The 20,868-nt window shown below is 33.0% G+C and overlaps 1 protein-coding gene across 1 annotated transcript in view; it reads left to right on the top strand.

Moving 5' to 3' along the window:
- Nucleotides 1-20,868, top strand: part of ANKRD31 (ankyrin repeat domain 31) — a 109,657-nt gene that overhangs the window by 10,590 nt on the left and 78,199 nt on the right. Inside the window, exons 3-8 of the mRNA XM_032468389.1 lie at nt 2,046-2,194; nt 4,294-4,396; nt 11,423-11,500; nt 13,190-13,233; nt 15,708-16,355; nt 18,584-18,855. Coding sequence (XP_032324280.1) covers nt 2,046-2,194; nt 4,294-4,396; nt 11,423-11,500; nt 13,190-13,233; nt 15,708-16,355; nt 18,584-18,855 — 1,294 coding nt within the window. The remainder of the gene's footprint in view (nt 1-2,045; nt 2,195-4,293; nt 4,397-11,422; nt 11,501-13,189; nt 13,234-15,707; nt 16,356-18,583; nt 18,856-20,868) is intronic.

Below are 20,868 nucleotides of genomic sequence, written 5' to 3'. Positions count from 1 at the left end.
CCTTGTTATGTTGATCTACCTCAACCTGTTAAATTGCTGCATATTATTCCTTTGTACGAGTGTGCTTTATATAATGATTTTGATTACATGTTTAATATTTTTCAATACTATACCTTTGCCTACTTTTCTGATTACTTCCTTAGAATAACTAGTTAAATGAGATTTGTTTTAAAGGATGAACACATATCAAATCTTGCCCCCTAAAAAAAAGGTGACTTTTTCCCTCTTAGATACCACACAGGACATATTCAATCTTTGCCAAACTGGTGAAGACTGAGTATGTCCTTGTATTTTTGAAGGATACCAAGGTTAGGCGTATTATAATATTGACTATTCATAGTTTTTGTGTGTGTGTCTGTGTGAGTTGCCTTATTGCCTCCTCATTATTCTCATCTTACTATTGACTTCTAAGAACATTTCAGATATTAAAGGTAGCAAAACTTTGTCATATATATGTTGTTTTACCCAGTTCTCTACTTATCTTTTAATGTTATTTATGATACATTTTGTTGTGCAGAAATTTTAAGTTTTTATATAGTAAAATCTGTCAGTCTTTTCTTTTAGAGTTTCTTGCTTTTTTCAAACTTAGAAGTATTTTACCTTTCTCAAGACCATACAAATATTTTCCTTTATCTTTATTTCCATTTATTATATTTACAGTTTTTACTTTTATGTTTTTAATATTTTTGAATTAATTTAGCATATGGGAGGGAAGGTAGGTCTCTAACTTCATTTTTTCAAATGGTTAATTTACAGCCCCAATATTATTTATTGAATAAGTCATTTTGTTGCCATTGTTTAAAATACCACTTTTCCTTTTTTTTATTGAGTTATAATCAGTTTACAATGTTGTGTCAATTTCCATAATAGAACACAATTTTTCAGTTACACATGAACATGCATATATTCATTGTCACATTCTTTTTCACTGTGAGCTACCACAAGATCTTGTATATATTTCCCTGTGCTATCTGGTATAATTTTGTTTATCTTTCTACATATGCCTGTCAGTATCTACAAATTTCGAACTCCCAGTCTGTCCCTCCCCCTGCCACCGGCAACCAAAATACCATTTTTGATATATTTTAAATTTCCAGATATAATATAGGTCTGTTTCCCACCTTTTGTTTTGTTTCGTTGACCTGTTTGACTATTTCTACTTTTGTGCCATCGCTACATTATTTTATAAACCTTAGCTTTTAGTACATTTCCTTATCTGATAGGGAACTTCTTATCCTACACAGAGTAGTTGACTACAGCATACATCCTAAGCTTCTTTGGTACAAGCAGCAAGCTCAGTGAGGTGTGAGACTTTAGCCACTGTGAGCTTCCAGTTTACCTTCTTTCATATTTTGTTGGTAGGATTTGCTCTGAGCTGGGTGGTTTTCTGGGATTCTGATGGAAGAAATCGATATACTAGTTACATCTAAAGGAACCCCCCCTTTTCCTGTGATGAGTGACAAACTTGTTTACCATTGTTTGGTTTCCCTTTAATCTGTTCTTATCTTCTAATCTATAGTGAGTATGGTTCTTTTTTCCTATTGCTGCTTCTGTTTTTTTTTTTTTTTTTTTTAACTAATCATTTCTTTGGATTCTTTTTAGGAACTGAGAAGGGAAGAAAAGTTAAAATATGGGCCAAATTTGCTATCTTGGAAACAGAAAATATGATTCTTCTTGGGTGATATGTTAGCATAATGAGTTTTTAAAAATGACTTAAAATGAAATAAAAAAGGAAAAAAAGTATTCTTTCTAGCAGGGTTTAAGTCTGTACAATTGTCTTTACATATCTTTTGCATTCATTCATCCTGAGGCAAAGAAATATCAAGTATTATTTTATTCAGTGTAGTGTATATGTTTCTTTTTAAATTTAAAAACTTTGACACATAAAAGTGGCAGTCAGGAAATTATGACTTACAAAATGATTTTTAATGGCATTTTGCAGTGTCTATAAAATCCTTGTGTCATTGTTAAAGCAGAGCAATAAAACTATTGCAAATAATTATGTGATTATATTATATGATTATTATGATTGTATTTCCTTCTAGGCACACATTCTCCAGAGATTCAGCTTATATTCAAACTCGGAGGGAATTCACAAGAGCAAATGAGTAAAAATAAGATGACGCCTCTTCTTAGTGAGGATGCAGCCTTACAGGTGTGTAGCATATTGATTAAATACCTGCTTATTAAAATTGCTAATTTTTAATATTAACTATTTCAAGTTATTTAACTATTTCAAAGAGAGGAAAATTACTAATGAATAATTCTTTTTGTCTATTGTTTTGCTTCTTTTTTCTCTTAGTCAGTTTTTTCCCTTTTCTTAGACAGTCATTCTGTTTCTTTGCTGCAACTTTGGTGAAAGCCAGTTGATTTAGAAGGAAGGCTTAAAATATTTCCTTTCTTCATCTCTCTTTCTACTAGAGCTGTGGAAGTGAGAAGGTTAAAAGAGGATATAATAATTACGATTTTCATCTCCATTATATGTCAGAGGTCATCTTAAATTTGTGAAGAAGATACTAGTCTATGTGGTGTAATTTGAAATATGGACTACTGAAAGATACTTTTGGCGTGTGTGTGAGTGCATGTGTGTGGATACACACTTATATATGCAAATTTTTATTTGTTTGTTTCTTTTTAATGCAGTTACCCTGGGGAAAGGTAAGGGATGATTCAATTAACATCTTGGTGTAAATAAATTAGCTAGCAGGAGATAACTACAGAGTCTTAAGAAGTGGAGGGGGAGATACATCTATTTTAATAGCAGAAATAGACAACAGTTTCGAAGAGTGAACATGAGGGTATATCTAATATTGTATATAGGCGTGTATATCAGTTGAATGATCTCTAATCAAAAGGGAAATACTCAACACCACCTATTTTTTCTTAAAGCTGAGAAGCTTGTATTTAGCTTCTAATAATTTGTTTAAAACTAATATTTGCAACTTCTTTTTTTTAATTACAGAAAATTTTTTTTAATTGCAGTATAGTCAGTTTATAATGTGTCAGTATCTGGTGTACAGCATAATGTTTCAGTCATACCTATATGTACATATATTCATTTTCATTATAGGTTACTACAAGATATGGAGTATAGTTCCCTATGCTATATTGTATAAACTTACTTGTTTATCTATTTTATATATAGTAGTTAGCATCTGCAAATCTTGAACTCCCAATTTATCCCTTCCCACCTCCTTCCCCATCTGGTAACCATAAGTTTGTTTTCTATGTCTGTGAGTCTGTTTCTGTTTTGTAAATAAGTTCTTTTTTTTTTTTTTTTTTGAGATTCCACATATGAGTGATATCATATGGTATTTTTCTTTCTCTTTCTGGCTTACTTTACTTACAATGACAATCTCCAGGTCCATCCTATAACTGAACAACAACAGAAGCAACCTGATTTAAAACTGGGCAAAGGACATGCATAAACATTTCAATAAAGAATATATACAAGTGCTAATAAGCACGTGAAAAGATATTCAGCATCATTAATGCACATCAAAACCACAGTGAGATACCATCTAACACTCATTAGGATGTCTATTACTAAAACAAAGTAGTAAACATTGGTGAGAATGTAGAAAAATTAGAATTCTCGATCATTGCTGGTAGGAAATGGAGGATAGTGCAGCAGCTGTGGAAAATGGTACAGTGATTCCTAAAAAAATTAAACATAGAATTACCATATGATGCAGAAATTCCACTTCTGGGTGTATACCCAAAATAAGTGAAGGCAGGGACTTGAAAATATATTTATTCACCCACACTCACAGAAACATTATCAACAATAGTCAAAAGGTGTAAGCAACCCAAGTGTCCATCGACAGATGAGTAGATGAATAAAATGCAGTACATACATATACAATGGAATATTATTCAGCCTGAGAAAGGAAAAAAATACTGATACATGCTACAATATGGGTGAACCTTGAAGACATCATACTAAGTGAGATAAGCCAATCACAAAAGGACAAATACTGTATGATTCCTTTTACATGAGGCACTTAGTATAGTCAAATACATAGAGACAAAGTAGAAGTGTGGATGCCAGGAGTTGGGAAAGGGGTAATTGGGGAGTTAGTGTTTAATAGGTATGGAGTTTTAGTTGGGGAAAATGGAAAAGTTCTAGAAATGGATGTTGGTGATGGTTGTACATCAATATGAATGTACATGATGCCACAGAACTGTACGTTTAAAAATGGTCAAAATGGTAAATTTTATGTTATATATATTTTACCACAATAAAAAAGATACTAAGAAAGAATAATGTAAAATTTATCTTAAATATTGTTTTTACCTTGTTGTATTAGCTTAGCATTCATCAATTGGGAAAAACTACTTTTTTTTTTTTCTAGCAACCTCAAGATGAAATGGAACAAAATCAAGTTCTGTTACAGTAAGTATGGTGATTTTGGCATTATTATGTTGTAGATTTTTTTGTAATTTTACACATACAAAATGAATCTTAAGAGTTTTAGAGTTATTGTATATTTTTGAATAATTGTCTCTTTAGCAGCATAAATATATGGTATTTTACAAACATTATAGATAAGTTTCATTTCATGAGAAAGATTAAATCAGATTAAGTTGATTCTTTGACTATTAATATTATTTAAAAAGCATAAAGTAAGAATTTGCAGAGCTTATTGAAATTAGACTTCATACAACTATTATACTTTAATATTCCTTCAGTTTTTTTTTTTAAACAGTGATTTTCAAATTATGGTCTGTGGTCCCCCTGGGAGTCCCTGAGACTCTTCACAGAGGGTTAGTGAGGGCAAAACTAAATAATAATACACATTATTTGCCTATTTGATGTTTGTGCTTATGGTGCTAAAACAAGTGGTAGATAAAATGCTGGAGCCTTAGTAGGCATCAGGGCAGTGACACTAAAATAGTACTAGTAGTCATTGTGTTTTTCACTGCCATGTACTAGTAGTTAAAAAAGAAAAAAAGCCATTTTTACTTAATGCATTTGATGAAGCAGAAAAGTTGTTAGTAAATTTCTACCCTTGAATATATATCTTTTTAACCTTTTGTGTGAAGTGTAATAGTTGTCTTAAGAAGATCACTTGTGTACTTGTTTGAGTTATAAGCATTGTAAGAAAACTAGTTTCACTCTTTTTTAATTAGAAAGGTTAACTGATAGACAAACTGGATATTCACACGTAGACACACATGGCAGACATTTTCTTGAAATTGAATGAAGTAAGCCAGTCACTTCAAGGAAAACAACTGATGCTATTTGCTGCCAATAAAAAAATTTAAGCTTTCAAGTGAAAATTAGAGTTTAGGAAAGCTTGTGTCTACCATTTTGACCTTGATGACATTCCAATACTTAAAACTTTCTAGTGAGGTCAATGGAAATATTTACAAAGGTGACCTTTTTGAGATTTTATAATGACATGGATTAGTATAGGGAAGATCTGCATAACTCAGTGAATCAGTATTTTCTAAAAGACCAATGCATGACATCACAACACCACCCACAGACAAATAAAGGTTCCATTTAAAATGCAAGATAAACCAATGGGTTATAATGTAAAAGAATACAAGAAGTTCATTGATTTTGTTTCAGTTTTTACATGTCCATTAACCTTTAGGGAAATTTGCTTTTAGACTTTTGATGTTATCTAAAAAGAATGTGCACTGTTACTCAGAATATGCACTAAAATAATCCTTCTATTTCCAACTACGTATCTTTGTGAGCCCAGATTTTGTTATAACTTCAAAAAAATATGGCAAAAGATTGAATGCAGTTGCAGCTCAGATGGCAGCTGTCTTCATTAAGCCATACATTAAAGAGATTTTTAAAAATGTGAAACAGTGCCATTTTCTCATTAATTTTTTCTACTTTGGAAAATACAGTTTTTCATAAAAATATTTTAACATGTTAATTTAAAATTAATGCTTATTTAATGTTTTTCTCCACTTTAATTAGTAATATGTAAATACAAATAAATATAAGCCACATGAACAAAAGCTTTTTGGGTTCCTCACTAATTTTTAAGAGTTTAAAAGAGTCCAAAGATCAAAAAGTTTGAGAACCACTATTTTATAATAACCCTTTTACTGACTGTATCAGTAATGTAAGTGCATCTACAGAAGGGGGAAAAAAGATAAGACTAAGAAAGACTCATATAGCATCTGTAATCTCACTGCCTAGAGAGAACTGTTGTTAACATTTTGGTACATTTAATTTTAGACTCTATATTTTTTGTTTTGTTTATATTTTCTACAAAATTTGGATTATGCTTTGGATAGTTTTGTTTCCTGGTTTTAAATTATAAGTAGTAGTTTATGCTAATTTTCTCACATCATTAATATTTTTTAAAAGCATGAATTTTGATAGCCTCTTACTATTTCACTTACTTAACTTACAGTACTGTAATTCAATTAATCATTCCTCTGTACATGTATGTTGCTTTCAGTCTTGCCTAGTATATCTTCCCATTTTTTTGAATCATCTTCAGTTTCCTTTACCAGTGTTTTATAGTTCTCAGGCTATAAGTCTTTCACCTCCTTGGTCAGGTTTATTCCTAAGTTTTTTTTTTTGTATGCAATTTTAAAAGGGATTTTTTTTTTTTTTTTTTTTTACTGTCCCTCTCTGATATTTCATTGTTAGTGTAAAAAAATGCAACAGATTTCTGTATGTTAATCTTGTATCCTGCTATTTTGCTGAATTCGTTTATCAGTTCTAGTAGTTTTTGTGTGGAGTCTTTAGGGTTTTCTATATATAATATCATGTCATCTGCATATAGTTGACAATTTTACCTCTTTTCTTCCAATTTGGATACCTTTTATTTCTTTTTCTTGTCTAATTGCTATGGCTAGGACTTCCCATACTATATTGAATACAAGTGGTGAGAGTGGGCATCCTGTCTTGTTCCAGATTTTAGTGGGAAGGTTTTCAGTTTTTCACCATTAAGTGTTATGTTGGCTGTGTGTTTGTCATAAATAGCTTTTACTATGTCGAGATATGTTCTCTCTGTACTCACTTTTGTGAGTTTTTTAATTATAAATGAATATTGAATTTTATCAGACACATTTTATGCATCTATTGAGATGAACATGTGGGTTTTGTCTTTTCTTTTGTTAATGTGTATCACATTGATTGATTTATGTATGTTCAGCCATTCTTGTGACCCTTGGATAAATCCAACTGGATGATGCTGTGTGATCTTTTTTATGTGTTGTTGGATTTGGTTGGCTAATATTTTGTTGAGAATTTTTGCATCTATGTTCATCAAAGGAATTTATCCATAAGGAAAGACATCGCAGGCATCCATACTAACAACCCTTGCACCAAAAATATTAGACTCATGCTGGCTATACAGGGACACTCCCACATATAACAACCCTTCAAGATCACAGTAGATAACAGTTTCTCCTAAATTCATACTGTCAAAGAAATAAAAGTAAAATGAAGAAGCAGAGGAACCACTGTAAATTAAAAGGTCAAGAAAATTCCCCTGAAAGAACAAACAGTGAAACAGACTTCTCCAGTCCACTAGACTCTGAATTCAGAAAGGAGGTAATAAAAATACTGAAGGAATTAACAAAGGCTATTGATAGAAAGGCAGATCATTGTATAAAGAAACTAGAAATAATAAAGAGGACCCAATTAAAATTAGAAAACTCACTTGCTGAGACAAAAGCTGAGCTAGAGGCAATAAATAACAAACTGGTTAATGCAGAAGAATGAATAAATGATCTGAAAATTAGAATAATGAAAATCACCCAATCAGAAAGAAAGACCAAAGAAAAAGAAATATACCATACCTATGGGATAATATAAAGCATCCCAATCTACACATAACAGGGATCCCAGAAGGAGAAGAAAGAGAAAAGGGGATCAAAAATGTATTTGAAGAAATTATGGCTGAAACCTCCCCAAACCTAAAAAAGGCAACAGATATCCAGGTACAGGAAGCACAGAGGGTCCCAAAGAAGATGAAGCCAAACAGACCTACACCAAGACTTATTATAATTAAAATGGCACAAGTTAAGATAAAGAGAGGAGTCTAAAGACAGCAAGAGAAAAAGAGCTAATTACAAGGGAACCCCCATAAGGCTGTTAGCTGATTTCTGTACAGAAGCATTACAGGCCAGAAGGAAGTGGCAAAATATATTCAAAGTCCTGAAAAGGAAAAAACTGCAACCTAGAATATTCTACCCAGCAAGATTATCATTTAGAATAGAAGGAGAGAGAAAAGATTTCTCAGACAAGCAAAAACTAAAATAATACAGGAATACTAAACCTAGCCTAAAAGAAATATTGAAAGGTCTTCTCCAAATAGAAAACCAGCAAAAATCTAGAGGAAGGAGAAAATCACAGTTGGAAAGTAAATCACTGAAATAAGCCAGCCCACAGATTTTTTTAAAAATTTAAAAATTTCTGTGAAAGCAATGATAACTACAATGAACAGCAAAAGGATAAACATGAAGTTGTAAAAGAAGACATCAAAATCATAAAATGTGGGGGAGGAGAGTAAGAAAACATACATTTTTTTTTTTTTTTAGAATGTGTTTGGACCTATATGACTACCAGTCTAAAATAAGTACGTATAGTAATGGGTTAACATACTTGAAAAACAGGATAACCAGAAATCAAAAACATGCACTAGAGTCACAAAAACAAAAAAGAAGAGAACATGAGCATAATACAAACGCAAACCATCAAATCACAAAAGGAAAAACAAAAAGAAAAACAAAGGAACAAAGAAGAAATACAAAATCAACTGGAAAACGAGGTTTAAAATGGCAACAGATACATACTTATCAGTAATTACCTTAAATATCAATGGATTAAATACTCCAATCAAAAGACGTAGAATGGCAGATTAGATAATAAAACAAGAGCCTACAATAGGCTGCCTACAAGAGACCCACTCTAGGGGAAAGGACACACATAGATTAAAAGTGAGGAGGTGAAAAAAATAAAATAAAAATGAGAGGATGGAAAAAGATATTTCATGCAAATGGAAATGACAAGAAAGCAGAGGGTAGCAATACTCAATGTCAGACAAAATAGTCTTTAAAACAAAAGCCATGAAGAAAGATAAAAAGGACTCTATGTAATGATAAAAGGATCAATACGAGAAGAGGATGTTACACTCATTAACATATATGCACCCAATATAGGAGCACTGAATACATAAAACAAATACTAAAAGACATAAAAGGAAAAACTGACAGAATTGCAATAATTATAGGAGTCTTTAACACCCCACTGACATCAATGGACAGATCTTCCAGGCAGAAAATCAATAAGGCAAGAGATCCTAAATGACTTAATAGAACAGTTAGACTTAATTGATACTTTCAGGACATTTTACCCCCCCACCCCCACAAAACCAGAATACACATCCTTTTCAAATGCGCATGAAACATTCTCTAGGATTGACCACATACTAGGACATAAACAAGCCTCAACAAATTTAAGGGGATAGAATTCATTTGAAGCATCTTTTCTCACCACAACAGCATGAAACTAGAAGTCAACTACAGAAGGACAAACAAGAAAAAATTAATTACATGGAGACTAAACAACATGCTACTTAAAAAAGCTTGAAAAAATAGGTCAACAATGAAATCAAAGAGGAAATTAAAAAATACCTTGAGACAAATGACAGCAAAAAACATAACCATACAAAATCTATAGGATGCAGCAAAATACTAAGAAGGAGGTTAATAACAATACAGGCTGGCCTTCCTCAAAAACAAAAGTCTCAAATAAACAACCTAATTTACCACCTAAAAGAATTAGAAGGAGAAGAACAAACAAAACCTAAAGTCAGGAGAAGGAAGGAAATAATAAAGGTCAGAGATAAAATAGAGATTTAAAAAACAGTAATAAAAATCAATAAAACCAAGAGCTGGTTCTTTGAAAGGGTGAACAAAATCAGTAAACCTTTGGCCAGGCTCACCAAAAAGAAAAGAGAGAGGACTCTAAACAAAATAAGAAATGAAAGGGAAGTAACAATTTATACTGCAGAAATACAAAAAAAAAAAAAAAAAACAAAAACCTAAGAATATGATGAACAATTATATGCCAGCAAATTGGGCAACCTAGAAGAAATGGACAATTTTCTAGAAATACACAATCCACCAAACTGAATCAAGAAGAAATAGATTATTTGAGCAGATGACTAGGAGTGAAATAGAATCCATAGTCAAAAAAAAAAAAAAAAAACTTCCTGCAAACAAAAGTTCAGGACTGGATGACTTCACTAGGGAATTCTACCAAACGTACAAAGTCTTTTAAACTGATTCTTCTCAAACTCTTCCAAACGACTGAAGAGGAAGGAACACTCTCAAACGCATTCTATGAAGCCACCATCATCCTGATACCAAAACCAGACAAGACAGTGTCAAAAAAAAAAAAAGCAAATTACTTACCTAAGTAACCATTTTTAACAACTTAGATGAAAGTTTGCTCTATTTTCAAAACTAGTATCATAAATTCTCGTTTATAATTGAGGAAAAAATTCCTGTTGTTGTCTCAGACTGTGATTTTGTTTTGTTTTAAATCAGTTTGTGTTCTCAAAGAATCATGTTTTAGAGGGGAAAAGCGGTATTCTTTTCTATTTGCCTCATAAAAATTATTCTATGTGAGCAGTTTAATTTTCAAGATAGCTTATATTGATCACTTTTATTTTTAGATAGGAGAGAATGTACAATTTATTATTCTTGCTTAGGATTCAAGTAGCTATGCCTGGTGCAGAAAAACTTCTTAAAACAGCTGAAACATGGGGCTTTTTTTTTCTTAAGGAAGATATCTTGACTGTACTTGTATAGTAAAGTAGATTGGGAAAAAAAATAGTTCACTGATCGATTTTCTTCAGTCAACTTTTAATTATCCCAGGGCAGATGATCAAAATTTTAGATGAGGCATTTTATTTTGTTTTCAACCTTTTCCCCTTCAGTATTTCTTACCCTTTCTTTCCGTGCTGTGAAATACAAGAACGATGAATAATGTCTGAGAATTTTCTCGCTAGTGACTTTTACTTACATCTCAAACTATAATGACAGACTTTCAGTGTATTTGAGGATTTAGATAGCCAAGCTATGTAAATTAGAACCTATTTTTCTCTCTGACCCTAACCCCTGTTTGGTAGACCAGTCATCTCCAAAGGTACTTTCAGACCTAAACGTAATTTAGCTTGTTTATACTCCTAAAGTTCATCCATTAACTTTTCGGCTCTCCATTTTTGCAGTCACTTGAAGTGTAAATGTTAACTAATTGGTAGTAATTGTAAAAGTAACTGGAATGATGGAGCAAAGAAAAATTACCCTATTTGAAATTCCTTTAAATGAAAAAAATTTAAATTGTATATGAATGAGAAATGGTTTTTTCCTTACCATTTAAAATTTTATATTTACTTATTAATTAATTAATTGATTTTTTGTTGTTGTTTAGGACTAGAAAAAGTAGTCCAATGTTTCGCTGTGTCATGTACCCAGGCTGAACTTTCACTGAACCACCAGAGTATTCGAGGTATGCTTTTATGGGTAGAGTCACATGAAGTAAATTTGTCTTTGCCTAAAAATAGAAGGCTTAGTTAGCTATGAATTTATTTACAGCCAGGCTGGTCTCCTGTACATTTTACATATGAAATCATGCTACATAAATTTACTTATATGAGAAGCAACTCAGGTTCAATCAATACTTGCTTGACCAAATGTCTACTCTTTTGACTTGTAATTTTGGGGCTCAAATTTGAAAGGAATGTTTGTTTTCTATGCTTATAGCATTCTTTTTTTTTCTTTGCTTTGTTTGTTTTTGAGGAGGGGGGTAATTAGGTTTATTTATTTATTTATTTTAACTTAATGGAGGTACTAGGGTTTGAACCCATGACCTCGTGCATGCCGAGCATGTCCTCAACCACTGAGCTAAACCCTCCCTGCTGTTTATAGTATTCTTAATATGTATGTGATATCTTTCTTGACTGGTAGTTTCCGCAGACCATTTACTTGATTTCAGCTATGTTAATCAATGGCTGTCTTTCTCTTTGAGGTGTCTCCTGTGTATGTTGTATGATAGTGTAGTAATTATTCTTAGTGGTCATTGAATCCTTGTGTTACAAGAAAAGGCACAAGAATATGATACTTGAAATCGAAAAGTTACACTTTAAAAGTTCTATCTTCTGTTTTGTACAGAAGCTCTAACTTCTGTTCTATTCTGCTACTATAACAATAGGGGTACCACTTAGGCCCATTACCAACTCTTGCATGTACTCCTAGTGCTTAGATTTTGGTATGTAATACTAATATGTTCATTGTTTTAACAAATATTTATTGAGCCTGCTATGTGCCAGGCGTATGGGTGCTTTGGGTATACAACTAAATAAACTGGGAACCCTTAAAGGATAGCGAATCTGTTTTGGAACTTGAAGATAATTAGGATGAATTTGAAACATCTTTCCATTTTTGGAAAGCACAGATGCTTTCAAGGATGTCTGGCAGCAGGGCTAAAAGGATAAAGGGCTTTGTCAGTTGTGTTCCCACTGTGACAACCTGTGACACAATTAGTTGGGGGAAAAAATCCAACAGTGATTTTAGCTCATGGAAGTAACTTAAGTTGGTGAAAAAATCATAAGTTTCTAATGATAGTCACAAAATGTTAATTGAGACTACAAAAGGTAGTCTCAGTACAAAAAGAAAAGGAACTATAGTAGAATGTTTAAAAATTTTTAATGACTTTAAGAAATAGAGACCTGTTAATACATGTGCGTTTGGGACAATCTCCTGACTCCTGGGCCCCTACATGATGTCCCTTAGTATGCCTAACTCAACAGCATGAATTCATTTAAATTCTGTTACCTACAATGGAGAAGATAATGACACTGAGAAAGTAGATACGATTTTTCCTCATGTAGTTGCAAATACTTAGAATAGCTCAGCCAAAATAGAGAGGTTGGTTTTTAACTAAACAAATTCCAAATGATTATAATTTTACCTGGCTTCCTGTGAAATATTTTTTTAAGAAATGGAAGAATTTTGTAACTTTGTTGCCAACATGATACTTTTATATCGATAAATTGGTATAATATTTATGAATATTTGATATAGCACATGAATGTCTGAGGGAGTCATTTTAAGTATATGATTAAGAAATGCTGAGTGAGATAATATGTTTTAATGCTTTAATAAAACTGGAATGTAAACATATAATGTTATCTTCCAGGGACTGAGGCTGAAAATCCTGAAGTGTTGCCACATCCAGAAAAGGTTGGTCTGTGTAATAGAGATTAGCTATTCAGATCTTGGGTTTCGATTTTTCTAAAAATTGTATTGATTAAAGTATCAAGCCCATCCAGGCTGGAAGATAACTAGGCAGGAATATAACTAAACTGTTTCAATAGATAGAAATCTATTCTTGTCTAACAACTCCTTTCGGTATTTATTCTTCCTTATCTCTAATGAAATACAATTTTCTTGATCTGTGTTTCTCATCTAGCATTGTCTCTTATTCTTTATCTAGAAAAGAAACATATATTTTAATATCAGAGTAGTCTCTGAGATGTTGTAGCAAAAATGCCTTCTGTTGCTTTGTCTATTACCCTAGTTCCTCTAATATTTCCTGTTAGATACTGCTTTCCTGTCTTCCAGTTGTTAATCAGTAACCACGTGTTGAGTGCTTGTTTTGGCTTTGCTTTCTGCTTGGTGCAATGGGGACTTAGAGGACGGTAAGACTGACTCTGCCCATAACAGACTCCTGCAATCAAGGACCTCCCAAGCCAACCCTACCATACCGGTACCTTTCTTCATCTCAGTTGAACCTTACATATTCGCACCTCCATGCCTTTACTCAGTGAGGAGACAGAAAGTAAGGGAAAGAGCATACCGTTTGGAAGCAGATATGTGCGTGTTCCAAGGGCATGTGTGTCAATTACATGTGTATTATATGGAAAGTTATCCCTTTCATAGTGATAGTATAGTGAGGACTGAGAGCAATAATAGCTCTTGGTGTCTGGCACCTAGGTTGCTTAATAAATATGTGTTTTCCTTCTTTCACTCCTTTGCAAATCACTAATTTCTGGCGTAAGTCCCTTCATTCTCTGTGGATTTGTCTCAGGACTGTGATGATCTTGATCAAAGTAATTGCTCCCTTTTTTCATTACTCACTGAGTGTCAGTATTTCCCAATCACTTGCATCCTATGACATGAATAGATCTTCGGAGAAAAAGGATTTTTTTTGAACAAGGAAGTTTAGAGAACACTGTATGCTCAAGTCTCCTCAGAGACTTAGAAATTCACATGCTCTAAAAAGTCTATGGTAAAGAAACCTGTTTACTTTGTTTAACCAAGCATTTTTCAGGCGATCATGAAAATCCTTCACTGCCTCCCTTTTTTTTCCCCCTAGAAAACTTATTCTTACAATACTAGGGCTATGGTTTATGCCATTCATTTGAGTTCATGCAGTATTTTTGACATTATTTATATTTTATTTAATATCTTATGTATTAATGCCTTCAGTATTCACTTAGAAACTAAGTTCCTTTGGGGCAGAGTTCAATATATTTACTTTATTACATTTAGGGCTTTGAATTTAGTAGATACAGGGACTTCAAATAGGAGGGAGACCTTGAACTGTGACTTAAAGAATAGATACGATCCAGCTTTTCAATTCTTTCTAAATTTCTTTTATCTTTCTGAGCAAATTAGAGTTTGCACTACTAATAAATATATCTTCTCAACCTCTGTATGCTATGTAAAGAGAAGATAAATGGAAGAGAAGGAGAATAAAATGTTTTCCATCTCTCTTATTCAAATCAAATTTGGGCATTAAGGGGCTTACAAATTACAGTGCATCCTGGCAGAGTGATGTGTAAGTGAAGGTGGATTTGGTTTTTAGAAACAGCCAAAAGTCACTTGAAACCCATTCTGTTTTGTAAGGTCAAGCAAATTAACAGTTTTAATGTTGGAAAAAAGTCCAGTGCCTTTGAAGTATTGAGACTGATTTTCTTGAATGACTTATAAATGATTTTGAAAGCACTTCAAAATAGGAGGTCCAATAATATTTTGCTCATTGGAAACATGGTGAGGAAAGGTATAACCTATTAAAGGTGATGTCTTTTAAAATAATAGTCATTTAGAAATATGAATTTTCTGTTTTTTGTTTAATGTAACCACAACTCAGAACCATTGATTTATAGCCAGAGCTTATAATGTTTTCATAGAAAATTCATTTCTTTTCTTTTTCCCGCTGACCTCCTGTTCTTTACTTCACATTTACATGCTTACACAGAGGTGAGGAATAAAAAGGTGAAACTATACCAATTTTGTTCCCATTTAGTAATTTAAATTAAATTCAATAGAGATTTTTAGCAAGGGAGAATTTTACAACCATTAACTGCAGTGAAGTTTTTAGATTATCTGTTAATTTAACTATCCATGTCATTGCTGCCTCTTCCCTTAGCCCAGATAATTTCAATTTAGCTGAATAGATAATTTGCCATCTGTAATTATGCCCCAGCCAATTTTATCCTTGGTCCACTATTGAATGTTTAACCATGTATTCAGTCATTAGTAATTTGGTATAAGAAAGTAATAAAGAGTATTTTTATTTATGGAAGGGAGGACAGTTGATAAAGCTTTTTGAAGGTAACTTAGCAATATGATGAACTAGAATACTATGGCATTTTCATTTTAAACACTTTTGTATACACTATAATGATGGAACTTCTCTTTGGAATATACAGGAACTAAGTGCAGGCAGAGACTCTCCTGAAATAAGCCTTCTCTCAGGTACTACTACTGAAGAATCTAGTACATTTCCTGTAAAGGAAAAATCATTAATAGAGCCAAAGAAGATCTTAGCAGCACCAAATACATTTTCTGAGCCTGGAAAGGAAGTCGTGTTAACCGTGACTTCTAAAGAAACCAAGGATGAAGAAAGCTCTCTTGAAACTTTTGTGTCTGCCTTGGAAGGATTACTAACATCACCAGAAATCACCCAGGAGGAAAGATTGTTTGGAATAGTGAGTAATTTTGAACCTAGAGAGTTGATGAACCCATTGAGTAACTCTCTGGGTTCCCTATCAATGCCTTTGACATGTCACGAAGATTTACTAGAAAACACAAAGGATGATGCATTGCCAGCTGAGTTGTTAGCAGCCCTAAACACATTGTCAGAAGCCAAGGTGGAACCCATCTGTCACAGAAAAGAGGGAGGCATTTGTCTCAGTACTGGAAATGAATGTTTAGAAGTGGAGCCTAGTATGTCTCAGATTGATGAAGACTGTACACAAGTAGCAGAGGTGAATTTTGAGACTCTTTGTTCTACTCCACCATTTGAACAAGATTCCAGGTTAGCTGAGCTGCAGAACAAGCATCTTTCAGTGCAGCAAGTAAGTAAGCATGAGTATGATTTTGCCTTTTATAGTAACCTTTAACAAGTCTTCCTTGCCCATATAGTTTATTTTAAATGCAAACCTTCTGGCGGGGGAGGATATATAGCTGAGTGGTAGAGTGCATGCCTTTCCTGGGTTAAATCCCCAGTACCTCCATTAAAACAAACAAACAAACAAACCTAGTTACCTCTCCCCCTTAAAAAATTCAAAAAATAAAAAATTTTAAAAAGTAAGTTATTTAAAAAAATTCAAACCTTCTATCCATATACCAACACTGTGAAGATACATCTTGATTTTGAAGAATACAGTGATATTTTTTGAGGTTCCCAGGGTAGAATTTTCAAGGGATTAAAAAGTAAAAATAGGTAAGTTTCTCCCCTAAAAACCTAAGAGGATATATCATCATTAGATTGCTTACATACAAGGAAAAAATTCTTTACCAGAATTATCCCTGTTACCTTACAATATCACTGTGTCTACCTGGATACAGAGTAGAGATGAGATACCCCATGTTAACTTCTAGTTGGACATAAAATATATGCAGTTGGGCTGCCAGGAGAGGGAAAAACTTATGCCTGGCTTCAATAGATCTTTGCATTCTGTGTCTGAGGATACTGTCAGGTGACACAGTCCTTGATTTGGAATTCCTAGAGTATTACACTTGGAGACCCTCCAGTAGCCTACCACTTGCCAAGTCCCTTTTTCTTGTTGATAATTTTTTTCCTTTTAAAAATAATCTTGGGGAGTGGAAAGGGACAGGCTGGGAGTTCGAAATTTGTGGATACTGACAGGTATATGTAGAATAGATAAAAATAATCTTTATTTTTTTCCTCATTAAAATAGCAATACAGCCTCATTATAAATAAATCAAATATAGCAATACATAATAATACAGGAAGAAAAAGTCCCCCACAATTGCACTTTCTAGAGATAATTACTGTTAACAGTTTGGTGTATGCCTCCATTTTTATATGCATATTCTATGTAAATTTGTTTTACGTAATGGGATTATATTGTGCATAGTGCTTTGCAACTTGTTTTTTAAATTTAATAGTACATCTTGGTTATCTTTCTATGTCAACAAATGTAGCAGTACTTAAATGTTTTTACTTGTTGAACGGTATTCCACTGTATGGCTGTATTTTGTGTGTGCATGTATTTGTGTGTATGTATAATAGTATAACTTATTTGACCAGTTTCTCTAATGATGGTCATTTGCATTGTTTTCTTTCTTTTTTTTCCTTCTGGCTATTACCAAAATGCTCCTATGAACATTTCTTGGAATATTTAAATAACATGATACTGAGTTCATGTTATAACATACGTACCTGGAATAATACTACATGCAATTCTGGTCAAAAAATTTCAAAACAGACATAATAAGATTTTTAAAAATCCAGAAAAGAGAAACTAATCTTAGGGAAAGGGCATAGTATTAAATTAAACATTCCAGGGTTCTAGTCTAAAAAGAGGTAATATGAGTAAAGTATAGGAAATTGATTGGTATTGACAGAGTGAGCATGAATTTAGCAGGTCTTCAAAAAAAAAGTCTGCTTAAAAGTAGAAAGGAGATTGATTTAGAATAAATCCAAATAATACTCTTACTCAACTATAATAAAAATATGAGATTGAGAAGCTTTGCAAGCTGGATATACAAATAAATTCAAGAAGGATTTACATGATATGTAGAAAAATATATATCCTCATGAAAGTTAAATCTATAATGGATTATTAAAGGGAAGTTAGAACCATTCATGATACACTGTTAACCTTTCAAAATCAATATAATGGAGGTTATATACTATCTCATCCCATAAATACTACATACTGTTTCTGTCAAATAACAAAATAGTAGGTTGAATGGAACATTGATCTAGCCCACTGTTTTTATGTGTCTCGCATCATTGTATGCTACCCATTTCCTGTGAAATTAAAGTACCCAGAGTGACCTTAGGTTTACCCTTGATTTTTAAGGATCAATGTTGATAAAAGTAATTTTTACTTATGCTCTTCCAGTCATAGGCTTTTAAATCTGCATTACCTTTTAGTTTATTACAAAATTATTACAAAATTTTCATCATGTTCATATGTCTATGAGTTTTTCACTTCCATCTTACGAGATATTTTTGTGTGATCAAAGGACAAGATAAAACTTAATTTCTTCTACTTTTAATTTTTTTTGCATTGTTACAATTATTTGTGTATGTACTTACATCTTTTTACAGACTCTTGAAGACCCAAATCCATTAGGATTGCAAACTTTGGTTCATCAAAATATTGCCTCTTATAATCCACTGAATCATAAGGGAAATTCAAATCCAGTGAAAAATTGCTCTGACCAGGACACTCCATGTGTGTTAAGGAGATCGTCCAGACTGAAAGTAGGCAGAGTTGCAAAGCCCACAAATGACATATATAAGATGCCAGAGAAGATTTTACCCAAAATACTTGGCTGTGAGGATCAAGCAAATAGTAACTCGTCAACTGAGAAATTCAGGTATGCTACAGCTCTAAAGATAATTTTATGCTTGGAATATTAGAGTTACAGTTACCTCTAAGTAAGGAACTTTATTTTTCAGTGTTGTTACTGTATTTATTTTGCAATTTAAAAAAAAACCCAGAAAACTTTTACTTTTTTTTTAAGACAAAGTAATGGGAGATTGTTGTATTTCAGCCTAATGCTAATTTTCTTTCTTTCTTAAACATCCATCACCACACATAGTTACAAATTTCTTTTTCTTGTGATGACAACTTTTAAGGTCTACTCTCTCAGCAACTTTTCAAATATACAGTACAGTAGTATTAACTATAGTCACCATGCTGTACATTACATCCCCTGGACTTACTTATCTTGTAAGTGGAAATTTGCATCTTTTGACCACCTTCACCCATTTCACCTACCCACCTCATCCCCCACCTCCAGCAACTACCAGTCTGTTCTCTGTATCTATGAATTTGGGTTTGTTTTTTTTTAAGATACCACTTGTAAGTGAGATCATACGGTATTTGTCTTTCTTGTCTGGCTTATTTCATTTTGCATAATGCCCTCAAGGCCTGTTCATTCACGTTGTTGCAAATGGCAGGATTGTCTTCTTTTCTATGGCTGAGTACGGTTCCATTGTGTGTGTGTGTATCATATTTTCTTTATTCATTCATCCATCGATGGATACTTAGGTTGCTTCCATGTCTTGGCTATTGTAAATAATGCTGCAGTGAAAATGGGGGTGCAGATATTTTTTTCAAGACAGTGATTTTGTTTCCTTTGGATGAATACCCAGAAGCAGAATTGCTGGATCATACGGTAGTTCTATTTTTGATTTTTTGAGGAATCTCCATACTGTTTTCCATAGTGGCTGCACTGTCTTACATTCCTATCAACTATGCATAAGACTTCCTTTTTTTCCCACAACCTCCCTAATACTGGTTATTAGTTGTCTTTTTGATAATAGCCATTCTGACAGGTGTGAGGTGATACCTCACTGTGGTTTTGAGTTGCATTTCCCTGATAATTGGTGATGCTGAGCATCTTTTCATGTACCTGTTGGCCATTTGGATGTCTTTTTTGAAAATGTCCTTGTAGTTCCTCTCTCATTTTTTAATTGGATTGTTTGTTTTTGCTATTGAGTTGTATGAGTTCTTTACATGTTTTGGATATTTACCCCTTTTCAAATATATGATTTGCAAATATTTTCTCCCATTTGATAGGTCATCTTTTCATTTTGTTGATAGTTTTGTTTGCTGTACAGAAACTTTTTAGTTTGATGTAGTCTCACTTGTTTATTTTTGCTTTTTGTTGCCTTTGCTTTCAGTGTCAAATCCAAAAAAATCCTTGCAAAGATTGATGTCAGAGTGCTTATTTACTCCCTATGTTTTTTTCTTAGGAGTTTATAGTTTCAAATCTTACATTTAAATCTTTAATCCATTGAGTTGATTTTTGTGTGTGATATGTTTCATTCTTTTGCATGTGGCTGTCTAGTTTTCCCAACACTGTTTATTAAAGAGACTATCCTTTCCCTATTGTGTATTCTTGGCTCTTTTGTCATAAATTAATTGACGATATACAAGCAACTTTATTTTGGGGCTCTCTATTCTGTTCCATTGATCTCTGCGTCTGTTTTTATGACAGCATTTTGCAGTTTTTAATCAATGCCTTACCACATGGCAAGCCCTTTTTTTCTTGCAAAGAGCCTGTTTCTTTTTACCTAGGAGTTGTGAATACAGTGGATAGTGAAATGCCAACATAGGGAGTGAGGGCCAGGAGACTCAGTACACTCACACTTGTGGATGACTGCCTCCAAAGAAGAGAAACCCACGGGTGGCACAAAGACAAGGCTGGAAACCATAATGGCATGTCGCTCACAGAATTATCTGCAATTTACTCAGGAGCCATCTCCATATTTAAAACTGCCATGCAGTTTGACAGCAGCTCAGTAAAATACCTTTGAGTTTTTAAGAAATTTAGTTAAAAGTTTGGTGTGATTCTCTATGAATGGTTGTAGAGAATGTGATA

Source organism: Camelus ferus, chromosome 3 (assembly GCF_009834535.1).
Source record: "Camelus ferus isolate YT-003-E chromosome 3, BCGSAC_Cfer_1.0, whole genome shotgun sequence".
NCBI lineage: Eukaryota > Metazoa > Chordata > Mammalia > Artiodactyla > Camelidae > Camelus > Camelus ferus.
This window is presented reverse-complemented; position numbering and strand designations above follow the sequence as displayed.